The sequence below is a fragment of the Hyperoodon ampullatus genome, assembly GCF_949752795.1.
Source record: "Hyperoodon ampullatus genome assembly, chromosome: 3".
NCBI classification, from domain to species: Eukaryota; Metazoa; Chordata; class Mammalia; order Artiodactyla; family Ziphiidae; genus Hyperoodon; species Hyperoodon ampullatus.
In genome coordinates this window covers 130649756-130668817 of record NC_136916.1, presented here as the reverse complement: position 1 = coordinate 130668817, position 19062 = coordinate 130649756, and the positions used below count along the sequence as shown (strand labels likewise).

The following is a 19062-nucleotide window of genomic DNA, read 5'->3' as shown; positions in this document are numbered from 1 at the left end:
AAAGTGAAACAGGAACTCACACAGATATTTGTATTCTCATGTTCATAACAACTTTATTCACAACAGCCAAAAGGTGGAAGCAACCTGAGTGTCCATCAGGTTGGACACTCAGTGGATGAATGGATAAACAAAATGTGGTATATACATACAATGGAATATTATTCAGCCTTAAAAAGAGGGGACTTTTGACACAAGCTACAACATGGATACACCTTGAAGACATTATGTAAGAAAAACAAGCCAGTCACAAAAGGACAAATACTGTATGATTCCACTCATATGAGGTACCTAGAGTAGTCAAATTCCTAGAGACAGAAAGCAGACTGGTGGCTGCCAGGGGCTGGGAGGAGGGGGGAATGTAGAGTTAGTGTTTAATGGGTACAGAGCTTCAGTCTGGGAAGAAGAAAAAGTTCTGGAGATGGTTGGTGATGATGGTTGCACAACAATGTGGATGTATTTAATGCCACCGAATTGTCCAATTAAAAATAGTTAAGGGCTTCCCTGGTGGCGCAGTGGTTGAGAGTCCGCCTGCCGATGCAGGGGACACGGGTCCGTGCCCCGGTCTGCGAGGATCCCACACGCCGCGGAGCGGCTGGGCCTGTGAGCCATGGCCGCTGAGCCTGCGCATCCGGAGCCTGTGCTCCACAACGGGAGAGGCCACAACAGTGAGAGGCCCGCGTACAGCGAAAAAAAAAATTGTCACATACTATAATTGCAGCTATAACTAAATCTAGCTCGGAAAGAAAACTGAAAGGAAATATCAAAATGTTTTAACGATTTGTATTGGAGTGATGAGGTGATTTGCTTTTTTTTTTTTTTAACCTATTTTCCTATTGTTTTTGAAAGAGGATGTTATAATCTTTCATGGAAAATAAATTTATAATGAAAACTGAAAAGAAGGAACAAGGAAAAGTTTTTAAATCTTTGTTATTAAAACCCCTTTTAGTTATTACCCATAAAATCCAGAATGGTGGTTATTTTTGAGGCTTTTGCCAAGTAGTATATTTTACTTATTTTTTTTTTTGCGGTACGCGGGCCTCTCACTGCTGTGGCCTCTCCCGTTGCGGAGCACAGGCTGCGGACGCACAGGCTCAGCGGCCATGGCCCACGGGCCCAGCCGCTCCGCGGCATGTGGGATCTTCCCGGACCGGGGCACGAGCCCATGTCCCCTGCATCGGCAGGCGGACTCTCAACCACTGCGCCACCAGGGAAGCCCCAAGTAGTATAAATATAGAGGATGAGTAATTGAGGTTCCTAGAAAACCCTTGCTCAACTCTATGCTTCAAAAACTGCTTCAGGATTTGGGTCACTGAGCAGAGGACACAGAAGATGAACGTTTCTAAAGAAGGTTACTTTTCAAGGACTGCCATGCCCTTGACACTGGGCAAAGACAACTTCCTGAAGACAAAAACTGCATGTTCAGAGGGATGCCTCTTTAGGTTAAGGTAGACTCATCTCTCGGCAAATAGCCTTTGAAACTGCTTTCCAAAGTGAAGCAGTGAGTGATGCTAAGTGGATTGTAACTTGATTCTGTATCCATCTTTCTCTGGCATACTTGCTGTCATTAGCTCATTGTCTTTCAGCAAGTTCCACCTCTAGCCCTACTCTACCACCCACCCAGGGAAAAGAGAATCAGAACAAGAGAGGATCTGGGTTCAGATGATGTCTGCTCTTTAGGAGGGACCGGTAGAGGGCTTCTGTCCCAGAGCAGAAGCTGCAGCTGCACCTCAGGTTACTCAGCTCCTTGACAGGCTGTCCACGACCTCCCACTTAGAGCAGCTCCCAGAAGAGGGGAGTGAGGGGGACCTGTGGAAGATGTCCCTTGAGGCACCAAGGTAACCTGCTTCCCAGAGGTCCAACATCTGCGTGCCTTTCTGATGGGTCCAGTTGTTATAAGCCCCTCCCCATAAGAGCCATTATCCAATCGGTCTTCCAGAGCCATTGTCCACAGCAGACATTGCCACGCCACAAATATTCTCATAAATTTAGTTCCATTCCATGATGCTCTTGGATTCTGGTTGAAAGAAGCTTTCCAAAGTCCCAGTTTGCTTTCTTTTCTACCCTCTTCCATTTTGGACCATTCTGTTGTCTCATCAATCCTAGGTGGTTCGAGATCAGATCTCCCACTGCACAGTGAAATTGCGCCAGACCACGGGTCTCATGGAGTACTGCCTGGAGGTGATTAAGGAAAATGATCCTAGTGGCTTTTTGCAGGTAAGTGTCAACTAGTTTCTGCTTCAGATTCTCAATGCCCCACGAGACTGAGTCTAGGACGCCAAGGCCAGACTCCCTACGGCCCTGGCTGGGCATGGGCCCCTGCACATCAGAACCCACCTTTGTGCGGCCGTGCGGACATGGGTGCCTGCGGAACTTCACTGGCTTCTCGGAAGTCTCTGCCACCACGTGCTACAAGATTGAGAAGTGCATGGACTTTTAAATTTGTTTTTGTTTATGTTTGATCATGAAAACATAATTCCCTCTAAGTTCCTCCAAAGCAGAGTTACTGCCTTGCTTAAGAATTGGGTCCCTTTACTAATATCCTGGACAGTTTTGTCAGCTAGAGGTGTAATTATACAAGGTTTCTACCTTTTTTGACACCTCCTTCTGGCCAGTAAGTCAGTGATTTCCCAAATAAATTGAAGTTTTTTCATTCCTTGGATGTCTCTTGATTTCTTCAGATGATGAAGAAATCTCATGATTTCTTTCTTTTAGTGACATGTTATGATGTCAGCTAAATTTTACTTCACTTTTGATCCTAGTGATCAAGGGACCTTTTATTAAGGAACGTGTAGATTCCTTCCAACTGACATTCTACAAAACTGGCCAAGAACAACAGAGGGGACCTAAATATAAGAAACAAAAAAGTTCTCTACCAAAGAATAAAGTCATACATGAAGATGATGTGCTTAAAGTGTAGGAAATTCTATATTACAGGTTAGCATATGCAGCCTCTCTGAACTATTTAATAAAACTAATTTCTAAGTCTTGACAGGATACCCACAGCTCATATCAGAAACTTAGGGCCATTGGTTCTAGTAGATTTAACTAATTGCTAACATATCATTATTTAATGTTGTTGGCTTTTAGTTGATAGGTCATAAACAGCATGATCATATATCCAGATCATATATTAGAGCAATTAACAGCAGCTAATTATATATAGTGCCTCCCTCTGACTCCCAAAAGTGTTCAGATTTTCATGATAAATCACGGGTCACCCTCGTCATAAAAGGCTCCTTGCTGCCTGCAAGAGACAGGAAGGGTGTGAGTCCCGAGGCACTCAGTGGGCTGCTCTGGGAGAGCCGAAGAGCTCTGTGTCCATTGTGGGGATGTATTTCTTAGGCTGTGGTCTTTGTTGTGATAGATTTCTGACGCCCTCATAAGGAGAGTGCACCTGACTGAGGATCAGTGGGGGAAAGGCACGCTCACTCCCAGGATGACCACGGACTTCGACTTGAGTCTGGACAACAGCCCTCTGCTGCAGTCTATCCACCAGCTCGACTTTGTGCAGATGAAAAGTGAGTGCCTGTGCCACTCCCTTCCCAGTCGTAGCAGTACCCCAAGTGGATCCTGGTGCTGGAAGCAGGATAAAGGTGGCTTGCCAGATTGCAGCAAACAAAAGGCAGCCTCCAGGTTTATAGATCAGCTGAGAGGTGGGAAAGTCCACACACACACACACACACACACACACACACACACACACACACACCCCTCTGGTTAATGTTACAAAAATCTGGAGTGGCTCCTGTCTTATCATATAATAGAAATGTACCCTTTTAGCTGGGTGACCTGCCTCTCAGAAAGTCAGATAAATCCAGATCAACTCAATGCTTGCCTCTTTGAGAATCTTAGAGATTTCACATGCTCAGCATCAGAGAATAGCTGACATAAAAAGAGGAAGAAAGAGAGAGAGCTGTACATAAATGAAATCTTGTTACAGATAGTAACCCAGATATACTGATATAAATCAAGGGAGTTAGAATTGAGACTGCTTCCACAGGAGTAGAGATAGTGGCAAACAATTGAGTGTAGATTAGCAGGAATTTGAGAGGATCAGAGTCAGCCTGCCTATAGTGGTCAGGAAAATGAGAGCCTGGACACAGAAGGAAAATGAAAATATGAAATAAATTTTAACTTTTTAAAGTTTTTGGTCCATGCAATTAGGGGATATGGCAAGATCTGTTTGAGATTTGGGGTGGCTGAGGGGAAGTACAAGTACTTAAAATTATCTTAAGGAAAATAACTCTTTGAAAAAAAGGTAAAAACTCAAACCAAACATGCAGTGATATTTTTATGGCAGTGTAAGTAATAGCCCATTTGAAAAATATTTCTGATTTTTTTAAACTTTTTATTGTGAAATAATTATTCATTCACAGGAAGTTGCAGCAATATTAAGGAGAGGTCCCCTGTACCCTTCAGCCAGTTTCCATCAGTGGTTACATCTAGCATTTAACTATCACATCATATCAAAACCAGGAAATTGACGTTGGTACAGTGTGTGTGTGTGTGTAGTTCTGTGCCATCAGGTCACATGTATAACCGCCTCTGCAATCGAGATACAGAACTATTCCATCACCACAAAGATTTCCCTCCTGCTGCCTCTTTTAGTTACACCCACACGCCTCCCCTCCCCCATCCCCAATCCCTGGCAACCACTGACCTGTCCTCTATCCCTCTAACTTGGTCATTTTCTGATCTTTTTTTAAAACTGAAGAAATTGATTTGCTCTTTGCTTCTCCCAATTTAAGCATCTGTGTAATAAATAACTTAGAATTCAGTGCTTTAACATTTTTGTTTCTTAAGAAAAATCTGCATGCGTCCTTTTATTAGACAGAGACATATAACCCAGCGAGTGTTAGGGCTACAGACTACATCATGCAGTTACACTCATCCCTGTCCCTGGTACGTGTACTTCTCTCATTTTTTTAATGGATTTTGGCCCTCTTTTATTTTCAGTTTTCTCATCTTTTTGTTTCATATGTATTGCTTTGGGATAATGCCTTAATTTTCGAAGTAAGTAGTGTATAGATTATAAATAAAAATGCTTCGGTGTAGTCACAAAAATAGTTAGCATTTACTGACTGCCTACCAAACCAGACACACTCCTAATTGCTTTCCATGGATTAACTCATTTTATTCTCACAATCCTAGTAGGCAGCTGAGAAAACTGAGGCACAGGAAGACTGGGTTACTTGCCTGAGCTCACCCAGCTAGTGAGTGGCAGGGCCGGGATTCAAACGCGGGGAGCATGGTTCCAGAACCCACACCTACAGCTTCTGGTTTGTGCTGTAAAGTTAATGCCTTACTAAGTGGCTTCTTCAAGGAATAACTGAAGTCTTCTCTTAAACTTAAGAAATTTAATTTTTTGTTGCAGCAGTGCTTTCAAGCTTTAAAAAATTTTTTTCTTTAACACCTACATGGTAGCCTGTGATGTGTCACCATCCAGGTAGTATAGAGAGCCTGAGGGAAAGCCCCTTTGATCAGCCTCTCTCTTTGCCCCGTTCCTTCAAGGAGGTAGAATCATTGAAAGGTTATGTCACAAGTAGCTCAGAGGAGAAAATGTGTCACAAAAGGGCAATGTAAGGGCTTTTGGTAGAAGAGAAAAAAAAAAAAAGAGCCAATCCAATTAGCCTTGGTGATGGGGCAGGAGGAGGGGCGGGTAGAGGATAGAAGCCTCAGGGCTTTCAGATGGTTTAATCAGCTGGAGAGCCCTCTCCTCCCCCATCCATCCTGAGTCATGTCCATCTGCCATGGTGGACTCCAGGCCAGCTGGCACGATGGTAACTATTGTACTGGAGTGAACTGGCCCTTCATCTGATGTGGGAACTGCAGGTTCACGTGTCGTGCATCACAGACCACATTCCTAAAGCATTCTCACTTGGCCATTTAGGGCTGCACACAGGAGTTAAGTGTGGACACGACTGTACACACAGGAGAGAATGCCACACACTCTAAAGGCCAAAACGCAGAAAACTCTCACAGCAAAAATTCACCTGGAATACAAAATTATCCAGAACAGTTATTTATGAATTTAATATAGCAGGTCATTTGGTATGAGAGTGGATTATTCCATTTTCCTTTTCAGCACTTCATGTTAATTTAATTTACTTCTGTTAAGCATCCCTCTGCAGAGTTCATTTATAAGCTTTGCTTTGTGCTCATTAAGTTTAATTAATTCAGTGAGAGCCCAGTCCTCTTTAGAATCTGAATAATTTTTATCTGTCATGCTTTCAATGGAAAGAAAAAGCCAAAAGGTATGACACAGTAGAACTTGATTGACGGTAGTTAAGACTTCTCCTACTGGCCCCTTTGATATCTGTTAATATATACACAACCTTGCCTTGTGTAGTGTTGGTCTTTTTATTTTCTTAGGATATTCATAGTCAGTTTAATAAACTGTGCTTTCACAGCTTGTCAGTAAAAATATCTCAAGAAATTACACCCAATATCCATGTACAAATGGCCAAATTTAAGTAGCATTTGGAATGGTGTTAATCTGACCATTGTGAGACTAACAATACATTAGTTTCAATATATGATATCTAATTGTGCGAAGTAGATTAACAGAAAGTTTAAAATATTTTCAAAGTTACTAGAAATATGCATTTAAAGCTATGATTCAAACTTACAACTAGAATATCTGTTTAATTCCTGACTCAAAATCTGAGCATCTCTCTGGTTTTGAAATTTCATCTCAGGTGCCTTTTTTTTTTTTTTTCTTGTGGTACGCGGGCCTCTCACTGTTGTGGCCTCTCCCGTTGCAGAGCACAGGCTCCGGACGCACAGGCTCAGCGGCCATGGCTCACGGGCCCAGCCGCTCCGCGGCATGTGGGATCTTCCTGGACCGGGGCATGAACCCGCGTCCCCTGCATCAGCAGGCAGACTCTCAACCACTGCGCCACCAGGGAAGCCCGCCTTTCTTTTTTTTAATATCAAAGAAGATAGATCTGTGGTTGGCTTTTAAATATTTCCACTTAGGCCAGCTGCTACTCAGCTAAAATGCATTGCCTAAAATTATTCTCTTATTAGTTAAGGATTTAACTGATCTGCTCTTTCTGATTCCACATCACCCTCAAGCAGTTGAGATTTGAGTGGAGAATGCTGGTACCCTCTTTGTTCAAATATTCCTAAATTGTGATGGCATGTTTTCCAGTTGCATTTTGATTAGAAAATCATCTTACCCTCTTTCCAGACTATGGGAGTTGTGCTTGATCTCTCAGGCTTTTCTTTTGTAGAAAACAACTGATTAAACTTTGTTTTCTGTTTTTATTATGGAGTAATGAACACATTTTTCCTTAATTCTAAATTGCTATTTTCAACTCTTACCAGGTCATGGGAAGGAAATTTTAATGTTTTTTTCCCAGTCTATCAAGGGCTCTGCTGCTTGGCTCAGAATAGATTTCAGATACCTACCCTCTCCCAGAAAAATATTACCCCAGAATTGCTGAAGTACACAAAGTGTTCCAAGGTTCATGAGTCAGTGCTGAAATGAAACACCAGTGTGTTCATTCCAGCCCAGGATGAAACATCGACCTAATGGTCTATCAAGCGTTTTTAGCACATAGACCAATGGCTGTTAATCCCTTGCATGCCTCTACTCACCTAAGGACACATTTATCTTCATTAACTAATGTTGAATGTTAAAAGCCCTGAGTATGCACCAAGGTCATGGGCAAGGACAGTATGATCTGAACAGACCCTCCTATAAATCATGGAGAACGAATGCACAGAGCTTTGGCAGTGATGGGGATGAGCACACGTGCGGACTTGTGTGGAATCTCTTCATGGTCTGAGGGCCTGGAATTCGTGTCCTCAAAGCCTGTGTTCACGTTTATCCTTAGCAAAGTACTAGTGATAGCTTTCCAGAAACAGCCTGTCCTTCCTCTAAAGTCTAAACTTTCCTCAGATGCCATTTGTATTGTTCAACCACCATAAAAAGGAAAGACAGTCTACAAAGAAACCTTCAGAGAACATGACGGAGAAAAATTGCTTTCCCAACCACCATAGCTCTTAAGGTGAAATGTTTCTTTAATCTATACCAGCAATTCTTGAGAAGCTGTATTGTTCACATTATAGGAACCAAAAATGTTTCATTCTCTTGGAATTAGGCCTACACTTTCCCTCTCATTCACTATTACTGAACCCCAGACTGGAGAGGCAAGAAAGACATCCAGCCCCTGGAACCAACCTGCTGGGCATCAAAACCCAGCTCTGCCACTGACTAGTGGTGAACTCTTTCTGTGTTTCAGTTTCTTTGTCTAAAATAGGGATAATAACAGTACCTACCTTGTGGGGTCGTGTTGAAAATTAAATGAGTGAACACATGTAAGCCTCTGCCCACAGTCTGACCCTCAGCAGTGTTTCCACAGCACGGGATGTCTTTTCTCCCATTTGTCCTCACCACACTCCTGTGAAACCTCACAAAGGAATTCTGGATGGTTGTGAGTGCTGTCAATCTGAAAAGTACTGGGAAGAGGGAAAAGTAAACAAATGTGAAAAACGTGAGAGATAATTTGAACTATAATGGCCTTTAAAAGGTAAGACATTTGAAAACCTTGGTATAACAAGCCACTGTGGCAGAATTTAATTTTGAGATGAGGCTCCACCAGACCCCAGGGAAGTCAATAAAAACACCTGCCCTCCTGTGTCGAAGAGAATTTTTAGCCTGAAGCTTGATTTTACAGGCTAAAAGGATGCTGAGTACTAGAATTCTGATCAGGTCAGGGGAAACTAGTTCTTTAGGAAAAATAAAGATGTCCAGGAATGATCATGAAGGTGTTAAGATAGTTACTGTAGCTCCAACGATAGGAATTTCAATAAAATAAAACCTTCTCTCTCAGAGTTCAGCCCAGGAACTGTAATGCTGTCCATTTCCAAAACACAAGAGATAAATCAATTCGAAAATACTTTGTATTCTTTTTTTTTTTTTTTTTTGCGGTACGCAGGCCTCTCACTGTTGTGGCCTCTCCCGTTGCGGCGCACAGGCTCCGGACGCACAGGCTCAGTGGCCATGGCTCACGGGCCCAGCCGCTCCGCAGCATGTGGGATCTTCCCGGACGGGGCACGAACCTGTGTCCTTTGCATCGGCAGGCGGACTCTCAACCACTGCGCCACCAGGGAAGCCCAATACTTTGTATTCTTGTAGGTCATTTATTTTATACCTAATAAAGTGAAAAAGGGTAATAATAATATAACACCCAGTATAAAATCCGTTGTTCTGAAATGCCAGCCTTAGTCTTTGCTAATGAGGCTGTAATTATGTCACATTTCCTTTTATATGCGACATCACTTTGGGGTAAATAAGGAAAAAAAAAAATAATTCTCAGCACATTGAGAAATAGATTTAGATACATGCAAATGTTTCTGGGTTCCTTCCTTCTCTTCCTTTCTCTCTCTCTCTCTCTCTCACTTTGCTTTCTTTGTTTGCTTGTTTGTTTAAATTTGGGACACTGTTAAGATCTGAAGATTAGTGACTGGTTAGACTTTTTTCTCTCTTCTTGGCCTTTTAAAGTGTATGCACTGAGGACTTATGAATGAAGTTCACATGTTTTAATTATATATGACACCATGTATTTCAATTAGTCTTTTAATTATACCTATGTCTATATGGGAAATTTGAGGTTTCTTATCAGAGACATTGCAAGTATTTGTATGATTCAAATTGAAAACATCTTGTGATCTTATTCTTTGATTTTAAAATTGATGAAATGTAAACTTGCCTGAAACATGAACAAAGGGAAAATGAAGACTGATAAGGCAGATAATGAAATAGAGTCCAAGAAATTGTTGTTTTATGGAAGGCTGTAACCATTAAGCACAGCTAAGAGCAAATATCCCCAGGGAGAATCATTCCATGTCTCTAGAAGCCCTTTGAAGAATGGTTTGCTTAAACTTGTCAGATTTTACTCCACTGTTAATATGTTAAGATGTATTCTGTTTATATGGAAAAAAAATTTTAATGACAAAGTAAGTTCCTAACTGGAATAATGACCTTAAGTTAACCTCCAGTTACAACTCCTAGATGATACCTGTTACATGTAGATGGTCATTAGAATCATTCGAAGCAGTTCTGTCTTCTGTCTCCTTTTCCCAGCCAGTCCTGTAGTCTATGTATTGAACAAGACAGTGCGTTTATTTCCTTTCCTCCAGTTCCAGATTTCTTCTGAGGCTGCAGAGCCATTGTTCTCTGATAAGATTCCACCTGAACCCCGTGCAATTGAAACTTGAAACATTATTTCCCTTCCTAAACTGATGACCTCCAATTAACTGGTGGTAATTTTGATTTAATTATGTTTGATCTGGTAACTCAGGCATGGTTTTCTTGTCATGTACCAGCCTTCTTGATTATAAGATAATAGACCTGCTTCACCTTCACATCACTTATAGTCACTGCTTTTGTTTTGTAGGTAATCCACCATAGAACCTGTTTTCTAAACTGCTGTTAAATTAACCATCTTAGTCAGGGTCACTGGCAAAGAGGAGATTTAATTCAGTGCATGACACTCCAAGTCCAGTTTTGGTACAGCATACCAGGTGTTCCACAGTTAACATTTGTTCACCTGAATGTCCCTGGACGTGGTCCACACCATTCTATCCTGTGTTAAAGTGCTACAAAAATAAATTCATGTTTTAGTGCTGAAAAATAATTTTAAGCAGTTAGTAAAAACACTGCTCCCAGATACATAAATTGAGTTCATATGTTAGGAGCTAGGATTATTCATTCCCTGACATTTCTATGTATGTCTGAAGGCTCAACTAATCTGCAGTTTTAAGTAATACAGGACTCAACACAAAATGGGGGGGGGGGAGTGGTATTGTGACTAGTAACACTGTGACAGATTCTCACAAGGTCACAAGGACACTCTGACCTTCCCTGCCAGGCCCCATCTGTTCCCATACTACACTCCAGGCTCACAGTTGACTGCTCTACACCTACAGAAAGAACAGACTTGAGCTAGTGCCATTTTCAAGGTATAGCTGCTTTGAAAGAATGGTGTCAAATTCCTCAGAAGTTTCAAAACTGAGAAATCACTGTTTGTGTCACTTGGTACCAAATTTTCAAAAATCCAGAGCAATAGCTACTTATGTGCACAGAACCTTGAGTGGAATCACTAATAAAAAATGATAGGGCTTCCCTGGTGGCGCAGTGGTTGAGAGTCCGCCTGCCGATGCAGGGGACACGGGTTTGTGCCCCGATCCGGGCGGATCCCACATGCCGTGGAGCGGCTAGGCCCATGAGCCATGGCCACTGAGCCTGCGCGTCCAGAACCTGTGCTCCGCAACAGGAGAGGCCACAACAGTGAGAGGCCCGCGTACGGCAAAAAAAAAAAAAAAAAAAGATAGAACCTTAGAAATATAGTGGTTTCAACTAGAGAAAGCCCTCGCACAGAAACGAAGACCCAACACAGCCAAAAGTAAATAAATTAATTAATTAAATAAAAAAGTAACTGTACCATTAAAAAAAAAAAGGAATCTTTAAAAAAAAAAAAAGAAATATAGTGGTTTCAGAGCTATTTCTCAGCATAGGCAGTTCCCATTTTATTAAATGTGGTTTAAGGCTCAGAATAAACTCTATGATAAATTCATCAGCCATGTTATGGGTGAAACAGGCTTCCGTGGGCTGGATGGGACATCCATGTCCCACGTGAAACACTTCCCTTAGGAGTGATGCCTTCGGTGCTCAAGGGGGTGAGAACAGAGCTGTTGTCTCCCCGCCAGGTATGGTAGGAAGTGCCACCATGAGCTGGGAAAAGGCAGCGCAGTAGACCAGAAACCACTGCCACTCCTGGAGGCTCTAGGAGGGCTCCTGTTCAGGTGCCCCCGACCTCCATGCACCTCAGGCTAGCTGCTTAGCCCAGCCACTTGACCTAAGTAAGGGCGTGCTTCTCATTCCTAGATACTGAAAATGTTGGCAGCTCGACAGAAGCCAGGGTTACACTAATTTCTGTTTAGCTTCCTCTCCAGTCCCAGCGACTCCCATCCTACAGCTGGAGGAGTGCTGCACCCACAACAACAGCGCTACGCTGTCTTGGAAACAGCCGCCCCTGTCCACGGTGCCCGCCGAAGGATACATTCTGGAGCTGGATGATGGCAATGGTGGTCAGTTCCGGGTAAGTGGAGAACCTACGACTTGTCAGCCAAACCGGTGACGACCTTGGAGGACCCACCATGGAGTCTCCGACCCATCCCGGCAGGGCCTGCCTGCTCTTCATCTGAGGCCTGCTTTCTCCATGTCCCATCAAAGAAGGACAAAGGAGTCCTTGAATAGAAACTGCTCCACTCTTCTGAAGAGAAAATATTGATACGTGCGGTACTGCAAGCTCTGGTGTCAGGTTGCCTGCATTCAAGTCCCAACTCCCCCACTTGGCTCTGGGACTGTGCCCATTTCTCAGCTCTCTGAACCTTCAGGTCCTCACTTGTAAAAAGGGGATGACAATAATAACATGTACCTCGTGCACTGTTAAGAGCCACTTAGATAATTCATATAAAATTCTTAGCATACTGCAATCTCAGACCCCAGCCTACTTAGTATCCCACTGACAAGTTGTCATTTTAAGGCTGTGCTTTGGATGCAAATTACTTTTACTCATTACATCAGCATAATGTTGCAACGTGTACAGCTAAAGAGAGAGGCATCTGCCTAACCTATGCTAAGGATGCATTATGCTAAGATTTATTTTAAGCTTTTGAAATGTCATTCTTCCTCCGTTCCCTGTTTCCTCCCTCTTCCCTCTGTACTGTGGTGAAAATCTGAATACTCATGATTTCCCTTCCTAAACTTCAAAACTCCTATGCTTTGTGACAGTTTCTGAAGTTATCAGTGGGTTATAAACATAGCATAGAGATGACTTCATGTTTTCAAACCTGTTTTTTACAAATCATACTGATGAATAAAGAGCTCAGTGGGTATAATATACTGAATAAATGCCAATAATAATAATAAGCATAATGCTAACTGTAAGTACCCAGTTTTAATCTTTTAAGCCCTGTCTGCTAATAACTAGCATTCAGTAAGCTGCCAGACCCATGCTAAACACAAGGCACTATGCTAGTCAGTTTGCACGTATGACCTTATATAATCCTCACACCAACCTCATAAGGTAAGTATTTTTGTCCCCATTTTACAGAGAAGGAAACTGCGGCTAAAAGAGGTCAGTTCAGTGCCCAGTAGCTCACAGGATGAGCTCAGATCAGGCAGACCCCAAAGCACCTGCTCCTGTCCACCCTGCAACATTGCCTCCTGACCAGCCCCAGGCAAGGGTTGGAGTTAAATGGTGGCCTGTTCTTTTCTGCCCCTCAGGAAGTGTATGTTGGAAAGGAGACCATGTGCACCGTGGATGGTCTTCACTTCAACAGCACATACAATGCTCGCATCAAGGCCTTCAACAAAACAGGAGTCAGCCAGTACAGCAAGACCCTGGTCCTCCAGACGTCCGAGGGTAAGGCCCTTCAGCAGTATCCCTCAGAGCGAGAACTGCGAGGCATCTAGAATGGCTGGCAAGCCCGGAGGTAACCCCACCACTGCCCACATTCACAAGTGTTTCTATGACTTGCCCTGCATTCTGGCACAGAGCTACTGTTTCTCTCCTGCCTTTAGCGAGCCCATGGTATGTGGACGTGATCAAACCAAAGAGTCCACAGCGGCAGTTCCAATGGCCTTGGCCGGCGGCTTCCTTTGATAACGCTCTAAATAAGCTGCAGCGGAAGAAGCTGAAAAGTGAAGGCCTCAGTGGGCCGCGGTGTGTGAGACAGATGTATCTAGGCTCTAGGGCAGGCTCCCATTCTCCACGATACACACCACTGTCCAGTTTTGCCCAGACGATTCTCAATTGCTTTGTAGCGCTGGCTTGTGTCTGAGGGTGGGGCTGAGGTCCTTTCCAGCTGCGGATATATCTGACTGAACGTGTTTCCAAGGGGTGTGGGGCGCAGGAGCCTTTCCGAGAGGGCCTGTCGGCCACTCCTGGCTTAACCAGCAAGTTCCGTTTCGCACGCTGGGACCGAGGCTCCCCGTGGGCACCAGCCAGGAAGAGGCCAGCGCCTCTGCATTACCTCGCCATTTTCACCTTTGCCAGTCCCTCTAGGCTTGGTTAGGCTGCCCGGGGCCTCCGCACAAGGTCCATCTCCAGACAACTTTCTCTTCTTGGCTATACTGTAAATATTTTGGTCATCAAAGGCAAGCCATCCATCTCAGGAGAGGGGCTTGCATTTTATGACCAGGTATAACCTCTGAGGCTGTTAACATTTTCACTCTAAAAGCAATTGCAACACATGAAATTAAACCTATGACGAGGTATTTGTGGTTGGTGCCAAAGCATTTTCAGACCTTCTGGGTGTCATTTTAATCATAGAAGCCACCCCCATCCCATGGCATTCTCTGTAACTTCCCTCTGCAGAACTGATTATGTTGATTTTGTTCACTCAAAATGTTAGCTAAAAGAACTGTGCTCTGCTTCCCACAAACCTCAGCATGTGCCAGTCACCCCTAAAATGGTTCACATGGTTAAAAATAAGCACAACTTCAAATCCCACAGCAAGGTTGAAAGGCCCCTAGTCGTGAAGACCACACTTGGGGAGCACTTGTAAGTCTGAATGATGCTACTCAAAGAGAAGGACCTGGTGAAGGGGAAATGCCCACATACCTATCCCCCTTTGGGTTATAGGGATGTGGTAGCCGAGCCTCCCCTGGGATGATCATTTTAGCAACTTCTCTCTGGGAAGAGACGTATCAGCTTGAGAGCAATTGCCTCTTTTCCCAAAGCACCATGCTAGATGCTAAAACCCTCCAGAAGCATTCCTAGGTGCGATGCAGAAGGCCCTTGATGGGGATGGCCTTGTTTCCCATGTGTGTACAAAGCGGTTTGATTGAAGAGTGAAGTGCATGCCATCAGAGCAGGGAGACAATTTGCAGCAACGTTGTTCATCTGTGTCACCAGACCTATGGGAAAACTATTTCTATTCATAATGCATCATGGAAATCATACTATTCTGCTAAAATCAGTTATTAGCATAGCAGCCTGAGCACTTATGTCTCTCTTTTCATCCTGCAGGAGGATGTAGTTTCTAAGTTTCGATTAATGTTCATAAGATTATGGTGTCTAATAAATTACAGGATTGGAACTGCGATCCTTGGTACCACAGTCACAGAACTGGGGGTCATTTTCTAAAAGAAACTAACGGAACATGTCCTCTTCCAACAAAGAAACTGTACTGTAGAAATTAATTTCCTCCATGAATTTTATATATTGTGTACAAATATAAGGTATGTATCTAAATACAAAGAAAACCCTATCATCGTGTAGATATCAGTATTCTCTGTTACTGCACAGAAGTGATTTTCTCATGATGAAATAAAGTTCACACACATACTTTCTCCATAACTTTGGTTTGTTCTATTTGTTTCTCCCTCATTCTAATTCATTCCAACAGTGAGACAAGATTTAGAAAGCAAGAAAAAATATAATGAATAGCTTATTAGGAAAAAAAAGATTTGATCGATCTATAACAATTGAGAAAGCCTGTAGAACTAAAGAATTATACCTCTTTTTTTGTTTTTTAGAAACCAATGAGAAAAATGCCATTAACAGAGTTTTAATAAGTTAACTGAACTTATACTTTATTAATCTTACTTCTTACCATTCCTGGAAAGATTTGCTTTGGGGATTTTTTTCTTTGCTGCTATTGTGGGTGATGGGATGGTTGGTTTGCTTTCTACTTTAATAAAATCTTTTATCTCCGTTTTAGCAAGAGTTAACCTCTTTCCAAGGTTCAAAATAAAAAGTCTGTATCACAGAAGGGTACGATCTCGTATGTGATAGCAAGTCTAACTCGTATTTACATGCATTTAGTCCAAGGTTTAAATCACTTATCACTTATACTCTCTGAACTATCACAGAACCTTCTGCTGACCTAAAGGTAACTTTATGCAGGGGAGATCAAATGTCCACATTGTTGTGAATTCTGACCCTTTTTTTTCAAAAGCAAATTTGTTTGTCTATTTGTTGGACAGTATTTGATAAGTATCTGATATGGGTTTAGAGTGTTGAGCAGAGGTCGCCCCAGCTGTCAGGGAGCTCACAGTCTAGGAAGAGAGACAGGCCTTAAAGAAATAGACATGCAAATATTGCATACTTACAAATTACAATAAACACTGTGAGAGAAGGAAAGGGGACCATAAGGAAGACATAATTTATATAAGGGAATCAGTCAGGAAAACAATGAAAAATAATTTAATGCAATGGAATTATAAAGAATGTGTTATCAAAAGAGAAAAAGAAAGGAAAACAAATTATTATATAAGTTCAAGTTTGCTTAGTTCCCTGAAAGCAAAGTTTTTGGGAATGTACCTAACACAGCCATGAGAATAAGACCAGTTGCAGACCTAAACCAAATTACCCTGACTTAAGAAGAAACTTAACTATAAGCAATTAATAATTTTAATGAAATTTTAAAATAAGGCCCACAACCTGCTTGTATATATCTTTAATTCATTTAATAGCTGTGATGGCTGTGTCACGGTCTCTGAAACCATCTACAAAAGAGTATTTGTTTAAAATATTATGTGACAAGGCCTTGTTAATACATAGAGTTCTAGGGCTCATTCTGTGTCTGGGAGACTATTCTCCTGCCCCCGACCCCCAAAGAAAAATAGACATGGGCGAGAATAGGACAGAAAAATTTTTGTTCATTTTTCTCTATTTTCCTTCTACCTACCTAAACAGACTACTTTTTTTTCTTCTTTTCAAATCTGGAGAAAAAATAAGATGGACCAAAGATAATATTCCTGGTGCTCAAAAAATTCACTGAGACTATTATCTGGCTGGAGAAAGGTCTTTCTCTGACTTCCCTCAGCTCTCAGAGCCAGGGAACTGCTTCACGCAGCCTTCTCAGCACAGGAGGAGGTACAGCTCACCAATCCTTCAGGGGAATTAGAACACAGAGGGTTGCACCTTCTGTGCAAAAAATACTCTTTAATCCAAATCTTTGCGAAAAAGATCATTTCACTGGACACATTCTTAGAAGTAGAATTACTAGACTAAAGAGTATGAATGTCTTTAAGCCCTTGATCTATGTTTGCAAATTGCTTTCCGGATAGATTTTACACCAGAAATGTATGAGCCATTCCACTTTTAATATCACCTTAATTCTACTATTTAGAGTTTAATTTCGACTAACAAGCAGCCTCTTCTAAAAGTAAAAATGTTTCTAACAGAGGGTTTTTTAATTTGTATTTTCATAGACATAATATTCTGATTGTCTTACATCTAATAGCTACATGAAATACAACACACTACAGGGAAAATGAACATGATCTAAAGGGGAGGAGAGACTTCTCAGAGAAGGGCGAGAGAGAAATCCTAACAGAGGGAACAACTGTAGGTAAGGTAAAAACTTCAAATTATGCCTTGAGCTGACTTTGCAAAGGAGGCCTCATTCACTCAAAAACATTAATTGAGCGAGCCGATTTGACGATCACAGCGATGCATACAGCATGGCCCTGCCCAGTGCTTACGGGCTTTACTCTTCCTCCTTCCCTGAACTCCATGGCACCTGGCCCAGAGTGCCTAAAACTACGGTACCACCTCACCCCTCGAGAACTAAGATTTCCACCCTACAGTGTAGGCAGTCATCTTACAGTCAAGATGTAAGCAACAATGACCTGTGATTGGTAGGAAAAGAAAGGACAGAGTTCAGGCACAGAAGCTCCTGCGTTATTCTCACGGCAGAGCCCTTGGTGTCACTCAGCTCTCCCTCTTTTTATGCACAATTCCGCTGAGCTCATTGACGCATTTGCAAAGAGCACAGCAGACCTGAAACCTCACTTTAGAAGAGAAAGGAATTTGGTATAGAAGTGAATTGAGGCTGTTGGCAGCACTGAACAAGGAAGGTAACTGGAAAAACTGAACAATCCAAAAAAAAAGCGGGGGGGGGGGGAGAAAGAGAACGTTCTGTGGCATATGCTCAGAAAGTCAGAAGGTATATAATGCATTTTAGAAAGATTTCCACCTAATACATTTAAAAGTCAGTATATATTCTGGAACTCTTGATAAAGGAGTATTAAGTATATCAGAAGGCTTTATGGAATTACAGTATAAGTACCCCCCCCAAAAAAAATACTATGGTAATTTTGTGTAGAGCTTCCAAGAACTTTCTTCATTGCCCATTAAAAGATTCCCTGAAAAAAGACAGCAATATGAAAGCCAGCAAATATTTTTAGGATACTGAAATCCAGCAGAGGAATTGTATAAAAGCTATCCATTTACTATAAGGTCCTAAAAATAGGGATTCTTTTCTCTTCACCCTAAGACTGCTATATAGACCTTATACCTCTGTACCCACTGCTATTGTTTAAACCTCCCTTCTGTTCTGTTGCTGCAACATTCCAGATTTGCCCTATGTATTAGTTTCCCATTGCTGCTTTAACAAATTACCACAAGCTTAGCAGCTTAAAACAGCACAGATTTATCACCTTACAGTTCTAGAGATCAGAATCCTAAATGGGTTTCACTGGGCTAAAAGTGAGGTGTCAGCAGGACTGCATTCCTTGGAGGTGGTTCTAGGGGAGAATCTGTTCTGTTTCTTTCCCAGCTTCTAGAAACCACCGGCATCCCTTGGCTCACGGCCCCTTCCTCCATCTTCAAAGCCAGCAGCATAACGTCTTCCAATCTCTTTCTGACTCTAACCCTCCTGTTTCCATTTTATAAGCATCCTTGTGATTTATTACCTTGGGCCCACCTGCATAGTCCAGGATAATCTCCCATCTCAAGATCCTTAACTCAGTCACATCTGCAAAGTTCCTTTTGCCATGTTAGGTGCCATAGTCACAGCTTCCGGGGATTATGACATGGAGATTTTTTGACGGGCCATTGTTCTGCCTACCACACTCTTATGAGGAAAGTGTTATTATTATTATTCCACTCTACATATGGCAAAACGGAGCCTGGGAGAGGATAAATGACGTGCCAGGCCTGGGCCTTTCAGCTCCAATGCCCAGCATGGTACACTTTGATGCTGACATTAAAACAGTGCTATTTGCACTCAACCAAAAAGAGGGAAAGAGGGAAA

At 42.3% G+C, this 19062-nt stretch overlaps 1 protein-coding gene across 24 annotated transcripts in view; it reads left to right on the top strand.

Annotated features, from left to right (window-relative positions):
• Positions 1 to 19062, top strand: part of TRIM9 (tripartite motif containing 9) — a gene marked incomplete at both ends in the record, with an annotated part of 101401 nt that overhangs the window by 66873 nt on the left and 15466 nt on the right. For 17 of the 24 annotated variants that reach the window (XM_079699430.1, XM_079699442.1, XM_079699436.1 and 14 more), the window contains 4 exons: positions 2104 to 2214; positions 3365 to 3518; positions 11953 to 12110; positions 13301 to 13439. In XM_079699430.1, the coding sequence (XP_079555556.1) occupies positions 2104 to 2214; positions 3365 to 3518; positions 11953 to 12110; positions 13301 to 13439 (562 nt within the window). Of the gene's footprint in view, positions 1 to 2103; positions 2215 to 3364; positions 3519 to 11952; positions 12111 to 13300; positions 13490 to 19062 lie in introns of those variants that run through there. The other 7 variants (XM_079699437.1, XM_079699453.1, XM_079699449.1 and 4 more) reach the window with 3 other exon arrangements.